Here is a 22,848-nt window from a genome sequence, read left to right as displayed (position 1 = left end):
AACGTTGTCACAGTGTTTTTCTGACTATTCACGTTTACAGTTTATAAGAGACAGAGAAAATAAATCTTCATAAACGCATCAGTATGAAGCGTGGACGTTTATTAAACCAATGCAGCTACAGCCATAGATATGAGTTATTGTGGGGAAAATGTCTTGGATGAGTATATTTTGTATATCTTCATTTACAGTAATAGAATATAATAAAATTGATTATATTTTAATGTCCCCATGATGGAATTTGTTTTAGAACAGCATAGCCCAGTGACAGACAACTTAGATAATTAACTTTATGTTTGTATTACAATTTATTCAAATACAAATACATTTTATGTGAGAGTAAAGTATTTGTGTTTTTTTGTCCTTCAATTTATGAGTATGGTGTTTGTATCTGGTTTCCCTAATGTATTTGTGCTAATTTCACATCTTGAGCCTGTTTCTGTTTATCTGGATGTTTTGCCTCATGCCACCCTTGAATTAATCAGTGCCTCCCTTGTTAAAAATGTCTAGAATCGCCACTGGCGATATGGTAAGGGACAGGTCGTGTTGCGCTATGAAAGAACATGCATAGCCTATTTCTGAGCGCAAAAACGGTCAGCCATAGATAAACGTAGCCTACCTCTGTCTTGGTGGCAGTTGCACCAGGTAGGGAAGATGTCCTGAAGTGCACGAATGTTAACCTTATGGCGGTCTTCTGATTGGTGGCGTGCTAAAACTTTTTCCTATTGCATCCATAAATACTTTTCTTACAGCAAACCGCACAAAAGCAAACCCCTGGCACTTTGATTTCTTTACACCATGGCTTGTAGTTCTCCCCCGTTTCCAACAGCCAAGCCCATCTCCATTTATTTTCTTTAACTGTTTTGTCTTAGCCTGGCCTCGGCCTGCCTACGTACTTCCGGTCGCTTTCTTCTCCCTACAGTACTGCGAAGTCAGAGAGTCTGGTTTCCAGGCTAGTTACAGTGCATGAAAATGCACTGTACTGTTCTTCCTAGACAATTTCTTCTTATTACAGTGCATGAAAATGCACTGTACTGTTCTTCCTAGGCAACAACTTCTTCTTATTATTATTCCGCTTACCACTTTTTCCGTACGCAATTTCTCTTGAACAGTTTAACTTAGAAACTTCATTCAAACTTTGTAACGTAAGTATTCAAACGGACCAAGCTGCTATGTCTTTTCAACTTTGAAACTTTTATACTTTTTAAACTATTAAAGAAAAACTTTTTAGAAATCCCTATAGACTTAACATTGCCGATTGTGACCTCATAATACGGCCGTTAAGCAATTAGAATCCTATGGCAGGTGTTCAGGCCACCTGGATCAACTGCGTCTCAGGCTTTAAGCATACAAACTGGCCCTATTAAGACTACACATCCTGTTCAACTGCTTCCTCTGCCAAAAACGGTTTCAAAATAAAAGTCCTCACTACAATATTTCACTATTAAACAATTTAACCCTTTAAACTACTGAACTTTTTAACTGTTCAGCCATTGTAACTGTTACTTGTCATCAACTATGACTCCTACCCACTGTAGCTAGTTAGCATGGTTAGCATTGCTAACATTGTTAGCATTTTAAACAAAACTGCTAAAAATGATTAGCTAAGTTAGCTAAGTAACATGGTTAGCATAGTTAGCATGCTAGTTAACATTATTAGCAAAACTGCTAAAAATGATTAGCTAAGTAACATGGTTAGCATAGTTAGCATGCTAGTTAGCATAACTGCTAAAAATGATTAGCTAGGTTAGCTAAGTCACATGGTTAACATAGTTAGCTATGTTAACATTGTTAGCATGCTAGTTAGCATAACTACTAAAAATGATTAGCTAGGTTAGCTAAGTCACATAATTAACATAGTTAGCATGTTAGCATGCTACTTAGCATAACTATTAAAAATGATAAGCTAGGTTAGCTAAGTCACATGGTTAACATAGTTAGCATTGCTAGCATAGTTAGCATGTTTAGCAAAACTACTAGAAAACGTTAGTTAAGTAAGCTAAGTAGCATGGTTAACATAGTTAGCATTACTAGCATAGTTAGCATGTTTAGCAAAACTGCTAAAAAATGTTAGCTAAGTTAGCTAAGTAGCATGGTTAGCATGGCTAGCACTGCTATAAAAAATTAGCTAAGTAGCATGGTTAGCATAGTTAAAAATCTTAGCATAACTGCTAGCAAATATCAGAGCCATTCCAACTTTCAGTCATCGTCAAATATCTACCTATACACAGCCATTAAACTATTTGAATATCAACATTCATTAAACTGCTAGAAAACGTTAGCCAAGTTAGCTAAGTAACATGGTTAGCATGTTAGCATTGCTAGCACTGCTATAAAACATTAGCTAAGTAACATGGTTAGCATAGTTAAAAATCTTAGCATAATTGTTAGCAAACATTAGAGCCATTCCAACTTTCAGTTATCGTCAAATATCTACCTATACACAGCCATTAAACTATTTGAATATCAACATTCATTAAACTTCCAGTCTGTCAACAACTTTTAAACTATTTACCTTCAACTTTTAAACGGTCTACTTTTAAACTATCATTAAACTATCTATTAAACTAGCTGTCTATCAACAACGTTTAAACTATCTACTGTCTATCAACAACTTTTAAACTATCTACATTCAGCTTTTAAACAGTCTACTTTTAAACTATCAACTTTTATTAAGCTATGCAACCACAATGTCTATCCTAGCATCACCGTAGTAACCATCTCTGTATTATCTGTTTTAACTATACATGATATTTTACATCACAACTTTAGCATTTTCATGCACAATTGCATTTCTAGTTTTGTCTAAGACATCTGTGCCTTCCTTTAGCAACGCATCCATGACAGCTAGTGGCCTTGCCAAATAGACGCACACAAATCATGACGCCAATATGCGAGGTTCTGGTAGGCCTACTGGTTATGGTTTTGTCCTATAAATTAATAATATTTTATAGCAAAGTTTTAAGTTGACTATTTTAATTGCATGGTTATTTTTTGTCAACATACAATCACAACCTATGTCGTTAAAAGTGTAGGCCTAAGTAAAAATAGGCTACAAGGCTGTCTGTGCTCACAAACACGACTGACCCCCTTACTCAACAGTTCGCGATGATGACAGATATTATTTTTTTTTATGCTAACACGCTCAGTCAAAACCGTCCGTCGCAAATTGTGAAACACATTGTTGGACATGTCATAACAGACGGGATAATAAATTGCATAGGCTACGGTTTATATTGCGTCTTTACACATGTTAGTTGCATTGATTAAAAACTGTAACACTAATAGGCTACATCGGGTGGCATAGCAGGCTATCTGTTCAAGTCATAGGTGACACCCAAAATGAATGACCTCCCCTGACAAGAGTTTGTGATAGTAGGCCAAGAAATTGTCTACATTGATGCACGGAAAAGAACACAGCATACGTTTATCTCCGAATTCGCACATAGAGCTCACAATGTAGGCTAGGCTACCATATCCAAAAAAGTTAAACGGATTGGCCATTCTCATCAGCTTTATCGATTGTGTCACTATAATCCAACTTTTAGACCGTTAGTCCTCCAGACGTTTTTTTTTTAAGCAAACAATGAGACAATCGTGTAGGCCTAGCAACATAAACAAAGCGAAACTCATGGCTGACTTATCTTTTTTTAACGGTCACTGATTGAGACACAGAAAGTTCTCAAGAACACTATTAGGTCTTTAAAGATTTAACATGACACACATTAATTCATCGGACCCCCCCCCCCTCCTATTTTTTTTCTCATCGGATCTGCATCGATCCCAAATATGGCATTTCTAGAATCAAATTGACGGAAATCCGTCGCACGACGGAGAACTTTAATCCTTGAGATCCCCAGGAAAGCTGGCTACTCTTCCATTAAGTTACATTGCTTTTTTTACATTAGTGAATTCATTCGTTGAACCAATGAACAAATGGCCAAAGACCGGCGATGATCACCCACCTTTATGGCCGGCCAGGTTTAAGTGGATGGGGGTGATGATGCGGCCGCCCAGGGACTTCCGCCTGCGCACCACCATGTTGATCACCCCACCCCCACTCAGCACGGCCTTGATGACCTGTTTCCTGTCCTTATTGGCCAGGTCCACGTCATTTATCTTCAACAACCAATCATTCACTCTGAGCAGAACAGGAAAAGGAGGATACTGGTTACAAACAGGTTACAAGCATAACCCCAGGAATATACTACCAAGAAATATACTACATTTTACTACCTACAAATACACTACATGGTATAGACTACCAACAAATATTCTACATGGTAAACACTACCAGCAAATAAGTGTCTGTGGCCTCGAATAAATACACACAGAGATGTGATTGGATATAATACATGATGTGATTTGCTTTTGTGTTTTTTGAGAGCATAATGTCCAAGATAAAAGAGGTACGAGTCACTCTTTACCTCAACCTTCCATCAGCAACACTTCCTTTGTCCACCTTCGTAACAAATATTCCACAGTCTCCTGGTAAATACGGATCATTTACCCCTTCTGCTATGTCGAAACCCAGTGCCTTCAAATCCATGTCATCCTGCAAAGCATCAGGAAGTTTGAAGGTTAAATCAACATATGATGTTTAATAACACTAGAAGAGACCATAGCAGGAAGAACATAAAACATTTCTTCCGTATTTTTCCATTGTTATCAGGTGAGCCAATGTTATTCCACTGTATTTCTCCAATAATTAATATCTAGTCAATGGATTACCAGTACTTTCCCAGTGACTATGCAAATAGTGACATAATCTGTGAGCACACCTAGCCCCTTCACTTAAGAGCTCTTCAGATAGAAAACAGACCCCGCTCTGTCCCGCACCCTCCCGCCTCACCTGTCATTTGAAAGACAACGCAAAACTGAAGTGCCCACACCGCCACCTCAAAAGCGGGTATTTTCTTGATTCGTGCATGTAAGCGGCAAGAATCTCGAGACGGTTTGCCCGCCTGTCTCTCATTGAAAATGAATTGAATAACTAGCGGGTGTTGCTTCTCCTGTGAAAAGCCCTTTATTTATTTATTTATTTATTTATTTATTTATTTGTTTGTTTGTTTGTTTGTTTGTCCAGTCAGTGTAATAGATACTTGTCTATGACGACTATCTTTGATAAATAAAAAATAAGTAAAAAATTTTTTTTTTTAAAAACTTAAACTGTCACTCACCCTGTCCTTCTCAAACTCCACCACCTCTGTCTCCCACTCCAGCGAGTCGGTGTCGATGGCCGAGTCGTGGGAGTTGTGGGCCATCAGCTGTCTGAACCGGGCCTCCTTCTCCAGCTGGTCCTCCATCTTCTCCCTGGATAAACGCAATGCAACGCCACAGCCAGGTGTCAGGCCATGAAAAGTGATCAGAAAATGTCTGATTCTTTCAGTAAACTCTTCAGTCAAAAGATCATGTTAGACATTAGTCAAAACTCTGACATTACCATTTTTTAAATGAAATTTCCTTAAACCTATATGCAATAGGCTAATTAACCCCAATTCACCTTGTACTTGTGCCATGTGCCATTACAGCAGAATTTAGATTTTAGAATGGTTGGTGTCCAGGAGTACATACAACTCACAACCACCAGGTGGCAATAAAAACACATAAAGTTGAAGAGATAGAAAAATGAGATGTAAAGGATTTTACTGGCATAGCCTGGGGTTATTTCCATTGTGTGACTCTGGTTAAATATAAAATCGGATTAATAATTTAAAGTCCTCAGTGAGGAGAGAAAGTTTACAAGCAGTTACAAAAGTTCTGGGAGCGGAAGAGGCCTACATTATGTGGATTTGTGTGCACTAGGGGGTATGAAACTGTATGTCTACCTGTGTGTGTGTGTGTGTGTGTGTGAGAGAGTGTGTGAGTGAGTGAGTGAGTGAGTAGCAGGCTTACTTCAGCTCCTTCAGTTCCCGCACAGCGTCATTCTTCTGTTTTCTCGTGTCGTCCAAGTTGCGGAGTGCATCGGCCAGGTCACTCACAGCCCGATCTCTCTCTCTCCTCAGGTTGTCACACAGGGTCCTGCACACAGGGGGCAGCATTGCACCAGTCAAACACACTGCATCTGGACAGCTCTGGAAAAAGCATAAGAGACCACTGAACATTTTTCTGATGTCATCCTACACTTGCTGAGTGACATTCGTATGAGTTGACGGGCAAATTTGTAGTGGTCTCTTAGTTTTGAATATGACCGTCAATCATTCGAATGTCACTCAGCAACCGTAGGATGACATCAGAAAAAGTGGTGCAGTGGTTTCTTAATTTTGTCCAGAGCTGTGCATGCACCATATGCCTCTACTGTACAGTCTCCACTGCTGACAGGGTGCCCACTCTTTATTCAGTCTCTGCTGTTCAACATCAACTACAACTTTGTTGCATCACAGGTCTTCAAAACTATCAAACCCCTTTATAACAATAAAAGTAGATTAGTAAACAGAGGTTACTTCTGAATACTCAGTTATGGGGTATATTATTTTAAGCTGGACTTAACAGTGTGAAATGGCATGTCTTTGTCAGCGTCTATTTGTTTAAATAGCCATTTTATACACAAGGGCAGTTGACCAAAGTGCTGTATATTAAGACAAGCAACACAAATAAAAGAAAACAAGACTATCATACTGTTGATATGTTTGATTATACATATTTAATATTTAAACGGTAATCATGTCTTTAAGGGGAAATTGTGGACACGACCAGAGGCCACCTCCGTGCAGCACGGTCCGGTGATCAAAGCATTTGTTAGTGGTAGCATAGTGGATTGAAAAAGTCGTGGGCTCAATTCCTGGCTGCTACCATCGTGCCCTTGAGCAAGGCACTTAACCCCGATACTGTCGCTCATAGTAATTGATGTTGCTTTGGATAAAAGCATCAGCCAAATCAATTACTAGGTAAGGTAGTCACCTGATGCTCTCCCTCTCGGCCACGATCTTGTCGCGCTCCTGGAACGCCCAGTCGCGCCGGCACTTGGCCACCTCGGCCTCCTGGGACGCCTCCTGCAGCTCCTGGCTCATGGCCTCGCACTGTTTACGCAGGATCTCCAGCTCCTTGTTGGCCCGCTCCATGTCCAGCGCCGCTGAGTCCTGCTTCTGCACACGCATACACACCATACACACACACACACACACACACACACACACAGACAAACGCACGCATACACACACACACGTACAGCACAATCACAAACATGGGACAAAAATACATCTTGTGTCAACATAATGCGGCTGTGTAGTGGTTTTAATCACGCATGTTCTCTTCTTTGTAATCTAAGTAACCGGTAAGTACTCATACACTTTAGTGGTTTAAACAGCAGGCCTACTACCAAAAATAATTACCTTACTTAAGCATATTACCTAACTTTCACTGGGATTATTTGCATTTATTCATATCTAATCTGCATCATCATAGCCACCAAACTGACAAATAACCTCCAAGGGGCAATGTCTGAAGAGCAGATTATTCTTTTTTGGTAATTATTTTTAGTGGCTACTGCTCCTGCCTGCCTCCTGCTCCATGATGAATGAGTGACTGTGAATGTGATTTAGTATAATGGCCCAGCCAGGCGGCCACGCCGCTTTGAGATCACTGTCTGTATAAGCTCCCCAGGCTGATCGTCTGCTGCTGGTGTTGCTGCTGCCAGGCTGATCCGGATATGAGAGGGGGGGTATGGGGGGGGGCAGAGGCAGATGTGCCCCCCTGCTTGAGGCTGGGCTTATGGGGGGGGGGAGTGGCGGATTACTACCACTGGTGTCGCTCACTCTCACGGTGTGCGTGCTGGTGGGAGTGCGTGATGGGTGGTGTGTGTGTGTGTGTGTGTGTGTGTGTGTGTGTAGTGGCTGAAGATAGGAGAGTTGAGTTGTAGGCTCAGTGTTGAGTTCATGCATCCAGTATATGAGTATGTGTGTGCCTGTGTGTGCTTGTGTGTGTGATTCTTTTTGTTATTGTCTGTGGCCCTTTATTTGTGTATCATCTGTCTGTGTGTGTACACGTGTGTGTGTGTGTGTGTACACGTGTGTGTGTGCGTGTGTGCGTGCCTGCGTGCGTTGACATCCGAGCATGTGTGGATCTGTGACTGTGCCTGAGTGTTTTGTGTGCACTGGTGGAAAAATGCCACTGGAAAACACTGATCTCAGGATGGTGTGTGTGTGTGTGTGTGTGTGTGATTCTTTTCTGTTATTGTCTGTGGCCCTTTAGAAGAGAGGAGAGGAAAGAGGAGCCACCGCTCACAGTGACCAGAGCGCAGCGCAGCGCAGTGCAGTGCAATGCGTAGCGGAGGGGAGCAGCCCATGTGAAAGCCGCCGAGCAAATAGTTACCCAGCCGGAGGCGCCCTGTTTGGACAGTGTAATTAGGCTTCCTGGAGAACCCCGACTCAGGCGCCCTCGCTGTTTATGTCAGAGTGGGGCTGTAAACATTTGCACTGGCTCTCGGCAAACACTGGAGGAAGGTGAATAGGAGTCCGGGGGATGTGTGTGTGTGTGTGTGTGTGTGTGTGTGTGTGTGTGTGTGTGTGTGTGGGGGGGGGGGGGGGGGGGGGTTGTAGAATGCCAAGGTTCCCATAGAGGGTGGAAGTACACGGTTGTCATGTAAATGGATGCTGTTTAATGTGCTGGCTGGTTTTTGAGTTGTGTTGTTGTGTCACCTTTTAGCTGTTTGCAGAGAGGAGAGGAGAGGAGAGAAGAGAGGAGAGGAGGAGGGAGAGGAGGAGGAAGGTGAGAGAGGGAAACAGATGGTATCTTGGAGAGTGTGAGAAAGATCTGAAAGCTGTGAAGAGGGAGTGAACGAGAGAAAGAGATAGAAATAGAGGAAGGAGGGGAGGTGACAGAATGAAAGAGATGGTTTAGACATTGCTGAACCAGAGGGAAGGCAAATGGCAATGACAGAGAAAATAAGGAGAAAGAGAGAGAGAGATACAGACAGTGGTGATGGAGAGAGAGAGAGAGAGATAGATACAGACAGTGGTGATGGAGAGAGAGAGAGAGAGAGAGAGAGAGAGAGAGAGGAGGGGGAGAGATAGAGGCAGAGCATGAGTCAGAGAGACACACAAAAGGGGTGGGGCAGAAAAAGACAAGATACAAGATTAATTTATTGCTACGCCTCATTAGTCGGGTCTCGGCTCCACAGCAATAAATAATAAATAAGAAGAGACGAGTGGTATAATATTGCAAAGGCTAATGTTGGGAGTGGTGTGCTGATGTGCTGAAGCAGCTTTGTCTGAGTAAATAATAGTGTGTGTCTGTCTATCTGTGTGTTTGTTGGAGTGATGGAGAGAGCAGGTAAATAAGTGAGGTCACACATTGACTGAGTGAGTAAAAAAAGAAAGAGAAAGAGACACCAGACAGAAGTAGTGAGGAAGCGCACGAGTGAGTGAGTGCCAGTGTCTGTGAGACAGAGTGAGAGCGTGAGAGAAAGCATGTGTGTGTGTGTGTGTGTGTGTGAGTGAGTGAGCCTATTACCTGTCTGGCCTGGTAGTACTCGCGGAGCAGCTGGTCTCTCTGGATGATGGCCTCGGTGCGCTCCTTGCGGGCCACGTCACGCTCCTCCTTGACGGCCTCCATGTCGCGGCAGGCCTGGCTCAGCTCCTTCTGCGCCTCCGCCTTGTCCTTCACCTCGAAGCAGTACTTCTCCAGCAGCTCGTTCCGCTCGCACAGCGCACGGTCACGCTCCACCAGCGCTGAGCCCAGCTCCTGGACGGGTCAGAACCGCACAGTCGGGGGGGGGGGGGGTCAGAGGTTGGGGAGCCACACACCTTTCAGGGCATATTTCGACCAACAGAGAACTGGTTCTTGAACTGGTTTCGTTCTGAATTCTTTGAACCTTGTTGCTAATTGCCATCAATTCAATTTATTGTGCTTTATAGAGCGCCAAAACATTACACATGTATCATGGCGCTTTACAGAATGTGGGCAATCAGAGAAAAAAGGAAAGAAAGGAAGAAAAGAAAATAAAGAGAGCCATCTAGTGAACCATTCCGCATTTCCACCAGCTCTGAACGGCACCAAGGACGTGTCATCAACAGAGGGTGCCACAGGCATAACTGAACTGTAAAACACGCCCACTCCGGTTCACAGGAAAAACAAACTAAACAAAACTCAGAAAAATAAAAGTGAGAGTGTCCAGACCCTAAGGTTAGGACAGCGAAAAAACAGAGGTGAACAAGTCCAGTCTCAGTCCTACCATTAGTTCTACCTGTGCACTTGCCACAGGTGATTTCACATATTAGCTGGCTGACGTAGTTGTGCTATTTTTAAAATCAGCTGGTTTAGCGAATGGTTGGAACAAATATGTGGTGGGACTTTCACTTTCTGAAGCCGGAGTTTTCCGCCTCTGCTAAAAACAGACTAATGATTCAGAACTAGTGGGTCAGTTCCGAACCACAGAATCTGATCAGAACCAAGTCCCTCTTCACAAGCAAGTGACTTTTGAACAGAAAGGTTCACAACAAAACCAAAACAAAAAGTAACACACACGGAAATATATTTTCGGTCAAAGGCAGAATGGCTTGGTAAGCAACGGATGACGGTGCATGCCTTCCTCTACTGTTTGCTTTAGTTAGACTGTGTTTAACCACGGACGGGCTTATTTTGGGCCGCAGGGAATTCCAGTTCAGTTCAATTCAGTTCAGTGCACTCGCGCTCTCTCTCTCCCCATCTCCACTTTCTTTTAAAATTTAACTGAACAATATTGCACGGAGCTTTAGTTGTGGTGCGTGCCAAAGCAAAAGCTTGGTTCCAGTCCCCAAAGCCCCAGTCTAACCTTTATGAATGTTTTATTATTTGTCACATCCATAGAGATACCTGTTGTAAAACATGTAGTGAAATGGCATTTAGGTGCTCAACGTTCCTGTGCAGAGGTGTCGTGAAGGATCACCAACTATTTATAAGGATAAAGAAAGACAGATTTAGATAGAATTTAATAAATAGATTGAGAGAGGAGGGGTAAAAAGTGCAGTGTGTGTAAGTGCAGTAGGGGAAGTATAGATAGTTTTATGTGTTCAGGTAGTCCTTGTTTAAATAGTTTTATTTACAAAAATGCTTTCATCTTAGTGTAGCTACAGCACAGGGATTGTCTTTGGTTTAATTAGTTCTTAACACGGGGAGCCAACAGCTGACTCTCCCCAGGATAGGAACACTAACACGAAAGAAGCACACAGGAAGCACTCCGGCTTGGCGTGAGCAATCAGTTCTCGTCAGCCCAGTGGGCTGGGTTAGGCTGACGCTCTTACAAACAGGAAAAAAAAGCCCAAAAACTACTTCTCACTGCCTGCAAAAAAAGGCTTTCCAAATACTCACTCATCACTAATTATTTATGTGCTTTTTTCTTTCAATTATTTACACAGAGGTAGCACGGACAATATTTGCTACTCTCTTTAAACTGTGAAGTTGAGCTCAGGAGTGCTAGTTGTTGTTCAGGTGCCAGGGGGCCTTTGATAAGCATCTGAGGCAACACAGAGCCCATTGATGGCAGAAGTCTTGGCCTGCTGCACACGGTAGCCATAGGCAGTGCAAACGCTACTCGGATCCGCTACTTATGAGCCCCAACTGAGCCCTAGCCTCAATCAGTTGCTTTTTGCTGTGTGCTTGACATCACTTAACTTTGAGCATAACTGAAGTTTTTCACTGCTAAGTAAGAAACTGCATGTTTGTTTAAACAGTTTTTGCAGTTTTCTGAAAGCTTGCGGTTCAGGATGTAAACAGATATATCTATTTTGGTACGAAGAGAAGTAGAAATCAGGCTTAAGGGTCCCCAAAGTCCTCATCCAATCAATGTTATTGACATTAACAATGAGGATGACGGTCAGGGGTGCGTTTCCCAAAAGCATAGTTGCTAACTAGCAACTTTGTTGGTTGCAATGCAATTTGCCGTTGCTAACAGGTTAGCAACTATGCTTTTGGGAAACACACCCCTGAACAACAGCATATAACAACAGATGCGCCCAAATATTTGGATCTAGTTACCAGCACAAATTGTACAACTTCTGTGTAAAGGGAATTTGCTGAAAAGCACATGTTTGGAGACAAAACCACAGTGGCTTTCCCTAAATGAAAAACAGAACTGTTGGGATGTCGATGTATTACCAAATATCAGTTTCCTTGAAAAAAAAATGCCTCTCGCCTCTGCAGAGCCAGTTGTTACCTAATGATGTTTAGAATCAAATTCCCTGCATCTTGGTCATGGCACACAGACAATATATTTGTGTCCTTGACTAATGCACCACATACCGTTGCTGTTTACTCTGAACTGAACCTGTTCTGTTACTGAGAGATCCAACGATTGGTTTGGAAAGTGAGTTATAGAAGTGAAATTCCTATACGTTTGTCTCCAGACATACACTCTAAAATATCCATGTTTTATAATGCAAGCCTGCCTGTGCGACGTACATTGATAGTACCACTAAACACATGACTCTAGTACAGGGGGGGTGTGTCTCGTCTAATCTCGTCTGTCTCCTCACCTGTCTGAGGGCCTCCAGCTCCTCGCTGGCCACCCGACGCTGGCTGGACGTGTTCTTCAACTTGGCCTCGGCCGCCTCCAGACCCGTCTGCAGCTTGTCCACCTCCTTGATGACCTGGTCACGCTCGCTCATCACCAGGCGGTACTCGCTGAGCACGGCGTCGCGCTCCTCGCGCAGCTTCTCGGCCTCCTGGCCCGCTTTCAGCTGGAGCGTGCGTGAGCGTGTCGCCTCCGACTGCACGCGCTCAAGCTCGCGCTGCAGCTCCGCACCACGTGACGCCGCCGCCGCTAGCTCCTGCTGAAGTGCGTCCAGTCTGGAGAGCAGGGCAGTGAGAAGTGTGGGGGGGGGGGGGATTAGTACACTTGGAAAGTACAAGGCAGTCCCTCTATGCATTTAGTGTCCTCATAACAATGCGTAGTTATACAATGCATTGTTATAGAGTACTATTAGCCCCGCCATGCTTGGGGGTTACAGTGAGGGTACAGTGGGCCAAGCATATGTAATTGACAGTGTGTTAGAGCAGAGACATGTGTTTGTGCTCCCTCTCCCATTCGCTTCCTGTCACTCTCCACTGTCCTATCATTAAAGGCATAAAAAAAAATGCTTTAAAAAGTTTGTCGGCTGATCCAACCGATTCAGAACTAACATCACATAAACATTGCACAGTGTCTGCTTGGCATAATATATTCAGTGTCCTCATAACAATGTATTCAAAAATATTTAAATACAATAATGCCTACATTTCAGTGACCATTATTAGCTGTGCTTTGTTACCCTAACACGAACCCTAAAACTTTGTCTCAAATACATCTTGTAACAATATATGTTAATATCAGAGGTATAGTGTGCTGTAATATCAATTATTAAGTGCACTTACTATAAAGTGGGCCAAAAATGTGTACAGTGTGCCTTTGAATAATTTATTAAGTAAACGATATAAAGTGGGCCAAAAACTTCGCACCACAGGGGGGGAGGATGTCCAGTGCAATCTCTCGTTATCATGGGAGTGTCCAAATGTGAGCCCTGGCGATGGTCATGAAGCATCATGGCAAGTGTACAACACGGTATAGTGGTGCCAGGTGGATATGAGAGGTGTTGCAAATGACTAGTTTTGAGTATGAAATATTTAACACATACAGTGAAGTGTGAACCACTTTGGTGTTCTGCGGTAAAGGGTCTTTTTTTGTTGTTTTGTCAGTATGCACTATGCACTCTGAAATGCCACAAACGCTATACACAAATGTACCAATATTGTTATTACCGCCTATGCCATGCATTTAAGCTTGTGCTGTGATACTGTGGTAGTGTAGTGTAGAGCAGGATAGTGTCGAACACTTCTAGGACTAAAGTATAATGTAGCACAGTGGTTCTTAAACTGGGGGTCGCCAAGAATATGGGAGGGGTCACGAAATGATTTGCAGTCTGAATTAGAGAAACATTTCTAAAAGAAACATGTTTAAAACCTGGGATATTCACTAGATCTAGAAGTAGGCTTACAATTCAAAGTGTTTCCGTAATGATCCTCTGAAATTGAATGCACTGTTTACGTAAACTCAAATCTCTACCTGCCCTCTTAGTGAAGACTAATAGGACTAAAGTAGAGTAGTAAAGTATAATGTAGTATGGTGTAGTGCCCCTTGATGTTCTGTAGTATAGGGCCTGTGTGTGGTTATGGAGCACTGATATAATTATTGCAGAGTGCTAAAGTATGATGTAGTATAGTGAGGCATTTAGGCCTGCTTGTGGCTGTCCCTCCACCACACTCCACTGCGCGTTGTGCCTAACTTGGGGCTTATTGCTTAAGTATACTAGACTGCTCTGTAGTATTGGTGTATTTAGGCCTATTTGTATTAATGTATAGTTTACTGGATTATTCTGTAGTACAGTGGTGTAATTAGGCCTATTTGCATTAATGTATAGTTTATTGGATTATTCTGTAGTATAGTGGTGTATTTAGGCCTGCTTGTGGCTGTACCTCATCATATTGGTAGAGCACTAATGTGACTAGTAGAGACTACTAAATTATAATATTATTATATTGAAGTGTCGTGGTGTGTTCTGTAACATTCTGCAATGGATTTAGTCCTGCGTGTCTTGTACCTCCTCATTCCTGCGGAGCACTGCTGCTGGTAGTGGACAGCAGAGTCCCGGTGCTTGAGCAGCACGTCCACCTGCTTCTGAAGCCGCCGGTTCTCCTCCTCCACCTGTTCCAGACGGCTCAGGTCTGCATTGTGATTGGCCGTCTTCTCGTTGTAGCGTTTGCGTAGTGCCTCGTACTCTTTGCGCGCCGTCTCCAGCTTGTCCATGGCTGTGTCGTAAAGCTTGTTAAGGATGTCCGGCGAGCCGTTCTCCCGAATCACCTGCATGGCAAAGAAGTCACCACAGCAAACCATTACTGAATTTAGCAAATCAAAATCCTGATCAAATTCCACCTCGAGATTATGACAGAGCAAAAGCAGGGGCTGAATATGGACAAATCTGATCCTGAGTCACATCATCTCAGATTAACACTACAGGATCTCAAATGAACACCACAGGATATCAGATTAATACTACAGTCAGCATGGCCAGGTACGCTTCAGTTTCCTGCAAGCAGAGTAATCAAAGACTCGTCCAAGAACACTTATAAGCATTAAGGAACGTGCCTCCTTAATAGCAGAATCTGCTGAATTTGTTGACAAAAGTGATCCAGATCTTGATCTGTTGTAGATCTACCATAGCTCTGGCAGGCCCAAATCCAAACCAGACCTTTTCAGCACCAGCTGTTATCTGACCAACTCCCTGGTTTTGTGCCATCCTGGCTTTTGCACTTGGTCCCAGTCATTGATTTTTGCTCATAAGATTCAACTTCAGTTCATAAGGACGCAGTGACACCTCTCCACCTGCAGGTGGCAGAGATCAGGCGGCGCTCTTCTCTGACCTTAAGTAACCACACCGCTGCCCACTGTCCAAACACAACCTTGTTTTTGTTGAGCTTAAATGTCAATTTCTCATGAATGTCTTCTGACGCATCAAAGGCACCGGGCATTCAGATGGCGTGACTACGTTCCCACAGCGCTTTATTTAAAGTGGCCTCCACCACAGATTTAAATTCAAATTTGTTTCTTTGTTTCCTCTTTTTTTTTCGGTGGATGATCAAACGCCGTGCTGCACTGCTTCCGTGCACGAGAGCTCAAAGCCCCATGAGGCAAACCGTTTGTCAAATGGAGAGACTCTTCTTTTTAGTGATGAGGAGCCTGGGTGAAGTTACAGCCTTTGCCTAAATTAAACAGTTGAACTCATACAAGCAACAGTACAGATGGCACAAGCTCAAGTCGGCTTTTAGGCTAAATGAGCAGTTGATTTGCTTATCGTTCGGGCTTACCTAGGCCATAACTCTTTCAGCGGGGATGAAGTCATGCAGGCTTTTAAGCAAGCATTGGAGCATTTATGACAATCGGCCATAAATAAACGCCATTATTGAGAAATGACCAAAAAAGGAGCGGATCCAGTTGGGGGGTTTCAGGCGCAGCGGTTTCTGTGGAGGAGCGGAACTGAGCTGTGGGGTAACACTGCTGGCATGTGGAACGTCATGGCGATCGGGCAGGGCAGCGTTTCTCTCAGGAGCATGCTGCATAGCAGAGATGTGCACTTGGATTTCCCTCCGTAACCTTCTGACTCCTACTCACTCCCCCGCCCTGCTTTCCCCCCTCCTTCTTCACTCATTCTCTATTTATCCTCATCTGTTCATCCGCTCATCCAACAGCCTCTCTCTCTCGGCAAGAAGAGAATTTTAATGAGACCCAAATATTATCCTGGTCTAGTAGCACAGTGGTTACTAAAGTTTACTAAAGATCACTAAAAGTCATAAGATGAAGTCAGACAACACAGGAACTTCCACAAGCAGAGAGGGGTAGGTGATTTTTTTTTCCTTTTTCTTTTTTTTTTGGGGGGGGGGGGGGGGGGGGTGGGCATATGTATGAAATCAGCTTCAGGGAAGACACATGTAAGAAATCAGCAGGAAGCATTGCCGTGTAATTAGAACACTAAAGCCCTGAAACAATTAAACAAACAAAAACACAAACAAACAAACAAACAAACAAACAAACAAAGACATGTAGGGCATTTCCCATCATCTGGCTAATTTAAAACTATGCAGCCTGGGCTAATTTCGAAGGCCCGGCAAAAAGTCCTGACAGTGCCTAAGCGCACAGCGTTTATTATTGTCGTTTGTTTGGATAATGACCTGACCTCATTAGCGGGAGGTTGAGAAGCCAAAAGCCCGGGTCAGGTCTTGGCCTGGATTCCCCACGCGCACTAAGACTATGGAAAGCCTTTCATTTGCTTGTCTAAAAGGCCACACCAAAAGGGGAACATCACCACCTTTCATTTTCCATAGTAGAGGGTAGCCCTATTTTCAGCTGCCTACTTATTCACAGTGAAAATGTCACATTTAGGCTACTTGTCTGTGGCTAATGCTAGGGTTCAGGCAGGGTTAAGAGTAAGGTTAAAGCTTGAGTAACCACCTAAAAACAGACTGAAAAACAGGCTACACTTCTATGGTTGCTGGAAAATGACAATGGACTTTTCAGAGACAGACAGTCTGGGCAGAGCATAGGATGACACATGCAAAGCATAATCCAGAAGACAGTAAAATAACACTGGAGTTATTGAAGTAGCTTTACTGTATTATTGAACATAAATACTTTAAAATGGCTATTATAGTGTATTGCATGTCTAGCATTCAGCATGTTAAACACATGAATGTGATCTATTAATAAATGTCCCAATCTATGTATTCTTTTGTAACATCATAAGTTCATAATGTGGAGACTCTTTCACTCTCCATAGACTGAAGAGTGGCTCTTTCACACAGGACTGAAACTTGCTGCTTGTGTGAGAATTTTAAATGGACCTTTTGGGGCGCATTTGACACAAAGCTATAAATCACAGATGAGCCACTCAGAGAACATTTTTGACCAGATACGTACTTCTCCTGCTTCAGGTAAGGAGCTTATCTGCGTCACCTGTACTGTATATGTGCATCTGTGTGTGTGTGTGTGTGTGTGTGTGTGTGTGTGTGTGTGTGTGTGTGTGTGCGCATACATATTTGCATGCGCGTGTGCATGTGTTGATATGCCTCCATAGGACACACGCTCTTTGCAAGGAGGTCAAGACCCCAAGAGATCTTAGGGACCTGCCTGTGTATGAGCCCACATGTGTGTGTGTGTGTGTGTGTGTGTGTGTGTGTATGCTGTGTCCTGCCTCACCTGCTGATGGAGCATGCGCAGGTCGGCGGCCTCCCTCTGGTCGTCGAGGCGTAGCCTGCGCAGCTCGTCGCAGGCCTGCTGCAGGTGCTGGTGCTCGCGGAGCAGCTGGCTGTAGTCGCGGCGCAGGCCCTCCGCCTCCTCCTTCAGCTGCGCCTGCTCGCCCAGGGCCCGGCTGTGGAGCGTGCTGAGGGTGGGGAGGAAGGAACCGACACACTGGATTAGTGCAGCTCAGGCTTACCGGAGAGTGTGTGTGTGTGTGTGTGTATGCAAGTGTGAGAGTGACAGTTATGCATCTGTCTTCACTCAACTCAGTAATTGTGTGTGTGTGTGTGTGTGTGTGTATAAGGGCAGCAGTTACTGCATCTGTCTTCACTCAAATCTGTGAGTGTGTGTGTGTGTGTGTATACGTGTCTAAGAGGGAGTCTGTGTCTAACTGTGAGAGCGGCAGTTTCTGCTTCACTTCACTTAACTTTGTTGTGTGGTGTTGTGTGTGTATGCGCACGTGAGTCAACCTGTAGGTCTATCTGCATGAGTGCATGTGCACTTTTCATGCATGTATATGCTTACGTAACAAAGTCTGTCAGCTCAGCTAGAACTTCAAACAAAATGTGGCTTTTAAGCACACAGCATAAGCCATGTGCAGGTAGAATAAGCTCGTGTACCACACAGCATGAGCACAGATCATGACCTGCACGTCATCCCGTCTACAGTAATGACAGCCCACCACCGCAGTGCCTGCGCTTATTCGCGATATCCGGTTCACCCTGCTCATGCAGTCCTGAAATGACCCATAGGATCATCTTTGATAATACAATGGGTATTAAACAAAGCTTACAACTGACCAGAGTGAATTATAGGTGAGAGGAATGGACAGAGAGATGGAGAGAGAGAGAAAACGGTAAGGATAAGCAAACAGTGCAGTACGTGGCCAGTTTTTAGCGTGAAATAAACTGCTTATATTGGTCTTTGGCCGCACAGATGCACAGAGCAGCCTGAAGGAAGAGGCTTAAACGCCATCCCATAATCCCTCATCTGCCTGTTGGCATAGCAGCCAGCTGTTGGGTTGTCTTTGCGATGGAGATGGTATGCCATCATGAAATTAGTCAAATGGCCAAGGCCTTATGTGACTAAATCCAAACAGCGCTAAAAAGGAAACCGCAAACACTGAATTTATCCTTTGAAGTCTGTATTTGTGAAACATTACAATAATAGAAATGAACTGAATATGTACCGGTACAGCACTACAGTGGCAAACGCATATGGCAGCTCAAGAATGCTCTGGATTGTGATTAAAGGACCTTGAGGATAACACTTTTAGAGGCGCGAGTCAAGACAATGGCTGAACTCAAACAAAACACTACAAAAAAAAAAAAAAAACACTACAAACATGACCACTTGATCCCACTTGGAAGCCAAAGCCACACCTGGATTTTGCCGCAATCGCTTTTTGATGGTGGCAAAGTGAGTCCATTGCCATTGTTTACACTTGGGACGGTGATAACTTGTCCCAAACATTCTTTTATCAGTCAAATCTATGCAGGCTGCATGTGATGTATGGCGGTGTAAGTGTAGTGTTTACGGAGCTGGGCGAGCGTGCAGTAGCCTGAAAGTTGTGGGTTCAATTCCTGGCTCCCACCGTTGTGCCCTTGAGCAAGGCACTTAACCCCAAGTTTGCTCCAATGGTATGTATGAGATGGAAAAGGTGACATACAGTATCATTAAAAAGAAAAAACTGTTTGAGAAAAGATGGGAACTCTACCAGCTGACTAGATGAGATGTACTTGGGAAAGATGTGTGAAGGGATGGGAGGACTGGTGGGTAGGGATGGGGGGTTGGGGGTGGTTGGGTGGGTGGGTGGGTGTGCTTATAGTGTAATAGAAGTAACAAAGCCAAATGTTGAAAATGTATGTCTCCTCTTGTTTTTTTTGCGTATCTATTTCGACTTTATTTCTAAATTAATGGTCTTGAATGAGAAGGTACTAACCTAATGGACAATTATTATTATTATTATTATTATAATTTTTTTTCTTTTCTTTTTTTTCAAGTTTATCATTTACTCACAGGGTGGAGAAAGGAGAAGGAGAGAAAGGGGGGGAAATGTGTGTGATGATGATTGCAGACAGTAATTGTTAATGTAACTATCATGCTTAACACAATAAAGTATAAAAAAAAATAAAAAATTTGCTCCAATGGACAATGTCTTGTAATATAGTTGTAATGCCCTTGTAATATAGTTGTAAGTCACTTTGGACAACAGTATCTGCTAAATAAATAAAATGTTCACAAGCGGCCCTCCAGAGAGGAGGAGTGCACTCTGACAGACTCCACAGCCGAGTGGGCTTGTCTTCTGCCAGATGTTAGCGGACACCCCCACCCCCCTCAGATCAGCAAGTGGGGATCTGCAGGGTCAGGGGTCACCTAATCACTGTGATTCATCAAGCCTCTGTCTAACACAGGGATAATGATCTGCGTTTCAATGAGCCTCTGCCTCAGGACACGGATAAAGACTTTGGTATCGTGCACGAGAATCAAGGAGTTGGAATCAACCATCAAGAAGCCAGAACACCGTCTTGGCAGTTTGAGCTCCTGACACTGAAGACGGCTTGACGCTGAAACGCGTCAAGGGCATGGTGCAATAAATCCTTTTAAAAGTATAATACACAAGAGAGTGCGGTTTCCTCCACTTCAAGACTGACATTTTTAACTCGCACCCAAAATACTTTACTAAGTGTTTGAGTGAGCGCGCCTACATTGCTGAAACAGTTTGAGCTCCTCTCATTCAAAGTTGGTGCCAAGTGATTTGATGCGTCAAAAGGTAGTTTTTTGGTCCTCCAAAAAACAAATTCTTTCTCATGACACTGTATTACAGAATTCAATATTATCCTGTGGTCAAAAAAGTACTACCTCTGAGTATACGGTGGGGTGTTGGTTAGATATGGGTATGCATGTGTTGAGAGACCTGGCCATTGCGTGAGGACCCAGACTCCTCGCACAAGGATTAGAACACCATTTTCTTAAAGAATATCTTTTGTGCTTTTTGCCTTTTTTATGCAGGGAATCCCATGGGCATGTGGGCCTGTATGTGGTCAAGATGCTGCCGCCTGTGCCACAGCTAGCCCCCCAGAGCATCATGTTTCATGTATTAACATAATTTAATTTATCGTCTGAGGGTAAAGTTAAAAAGTTGCAGAGCGTCTGAATCAGCAGAGAACGATTCCCTTCTCGCACGGGCTGCAGAGACGGCATCTATAAGACGCGCCAAATAAAGAACCCTGCGTTTGATACTCCAGTGTTTTTTGACTACGCTGGAGCGCTGGAGGCAAGTCTACTGCGCAAACTCCAAGGCACAGTGCCTTTCAGATAAGCAAGTCCTCAGTGAGAAGCCAACACTGCCGTTTATGACACATCCGTAATCCTCTTGGAAATCATCAATAGCTGGGCGGCCTTTTAATCGTGATCATCATCATCATCATCATCATCATCATCATCGTGCATCGAGGCAGGCAGCTCCTCTATTGAGAAGCCACAGATCACCCAAACAGATTGCTTGTCTCGTCTCCTGAGAGCCTTTGGAGATCTGAGGAGAAGTGGCGTTCCTCTCTCTTTTGTGTTTGTGTTGACGGCGTTCATCATCACAGGCGAAATGAGCATCTTTATTTTTGGTTGCTCTGACTGGAGCGCCAGCGCGGCCCAATTTGAGGATTTAGTGAAGATTAACTCCGCTGCTTTCAGTTCTGTGTGTGCAGACGGACAGCTCCGCACACCCCTCTCTAATCACCCTACTTCCATCTGCTGATCATATCGAATTGTGCTCAATTCCATTTTTTTTTTCATGCCTTCCTGTTCATCCTGAGTTTGGTTTGGGTGAGGCGTGGATGACAAGGAATACCCAGTATGTAGCAGAGAGAGGGGATGCCAGTGGGTTTGATGCCATGGTTTGGTGCCATGACAGCAGGCGGAAAAGACCAGGACGAGGGGTATGAAGAACTGGCACTGTGTTTAGCAGAGGTCTTTACCCAATGTAAAGTACACACTTCCGACACTATTTGCATGTGTGTAGTCAAATCAGGGTACTGATTCCGTGACCTTTATGGCACGACTAACGTCGTCCCTCACTGCTTTACTACGCTACAAAGCAAGAAGAGAAGAACATAACAGGGTGGAGGAACGAAGACAAAGTCTAACTAAACAAAACCTGATAAATAAGATAGTAATAGAACATGAATACAATAAGGTGATAAAGAAAAAAAAAGGGTGACAAATATGCAGGTCAACTGTAACCTTTACATCCCTTGTTCTTGTCAAATAGCTCTGAAATGAATGAGATATAGAAGGGACGGAAAAAAGGGACAATGAGAGGAGATACCTTGAAGTCATGTATTATCTATGTACACCTCCTGAACTGTAATATTTCCATTGTTCAATAAATAAAGAATAAAAAAAAAGAAAGAAAGGAAACAAAATAAAACTCAAGAGAAAGTTACTGGTGCCTATAGATTTGCCATGGGGCTGAACTCCACGACCGAAGAGGAAGATGATGGAAGATGAAGAGAAGATGAAGGAGACGGTGTTTAAAAGAAAGAGGTGCTCACTGGTAGAAGTCGGCCTCCTTGACGGCCTCTTCGCAGCGCTGCAGGGTCTTGCTGTGCTGGTTCTGCAGCGACTGCAGGTCTCCCATGGCCTTGGTGCACTGCAGCTTGAGCCGCTCGTAGTCGTGGCCCGGCTTCGCGCTCGGCCTGCAGGGGTGGAGGAGACGGGACGGGTGGAAGAGGAGAGAGGAGAGCGCATGAGTCATGAGAGCCAGATTTGGAGGAAAAGACACAAATAGAAGACAAGAGAGAGAGAGGGGAGGAGGGGGGGGGGCAGGAAAGAGACAAAGGAGGACAGAGAGAAAGACAGAGAGAGATACATGGAAAGACATACTGAGAGAGAGAGAGAGAGAAAGACTGAGATACATGGAAAGACGTACTGAGAGAGAGAGAGAGAGAGAAAGACTGAGATACATGGAAAGACGTACTGAGAGAGAGAGAGAGAGAGAGAGAGAAAGACAGAGAGATACATGGAAAGACATACTGAGAGAGAGAGAGAGAAAGACAGAGAGATACATGGAAAGACGTACTGAGAGAGAGAAAGAGAGATAGATAGATAAATAC

General features: G+C 43.7%; 1 protein-coding gene across 3 annotated transcripts in view; it reads right to left on the bottom strand.

Annotated features, from left to right (window-relative positions):
• Window positions 1-22,848, bottom strand: part of LOC121699761 (disks large homolog 5-like) — a 55,785-nt gene that overhangs the window by 18,871 nt on the left and 14,066 nt on the right. For all 3 annotated transcript variants that reach the window (XM_042082144.1, XM_042082146.1, XM_042082145.1), the window contains exons 4-13: window positions 22,288-22,431; window positions 17,696-17,879; window positions 14,547-14,806; window positions 12,447-12,759; window positions 9,448-9,678; window positions 6,898-7,082; window positions 5,893-6,018; window positions 5,178-5,310; window positions 4,425-4,552; window positions 3,963-4,138 (exon numbers count right to left, since the gene is read on the bottom strand). In XM_042082144.1, the coding sequence (XP_041938078.1) occupies window positions 3,963-4,138; window positions 4,425-4,552; window positions 5,178-5,310; window positions 5,893-6,018; window positions 6,898-7,082; window positions 9,448-9,678; window positions 12,447-12,759; window positions 14,547-14,806; window positions 17,696-17,879; window positions 22,288-22,431 (1,880 nt within the window). The remainder of the gene's footprint in view (window positions 1-3,962; window positions 4,139-4,424; window positions 4,553-5,177; window positions 5,311-5,892; window positions 6,019-6,897; window positions 7,083-9,447; window positions 9,679-12,446; window positions 12,760-14,546; window positions 14,807-17,695; window positions 17,880-22,287; window positions 22,432-22,848) is intronic.

The sequence above is a fragment of the Alosa sapidissima genome, chromosome 24, assembly GCF_018492685.1.
Source record: "Alosa sapidissima isolate fAloSap1 chromosome 24, fAloSap1.pri, whole genome shotgun sequence".
Lineage (NCBI taxonomy): Eukaryota > Metazoa > Chordata > Actinopteri > Clupeiformes > Clupeidae > Alosa > Alosa sapidissima.
Note: the sequence above shows the minus strand (reverse complement) of the source record. Positions and strands in the feature narration are given on the sequence as shown.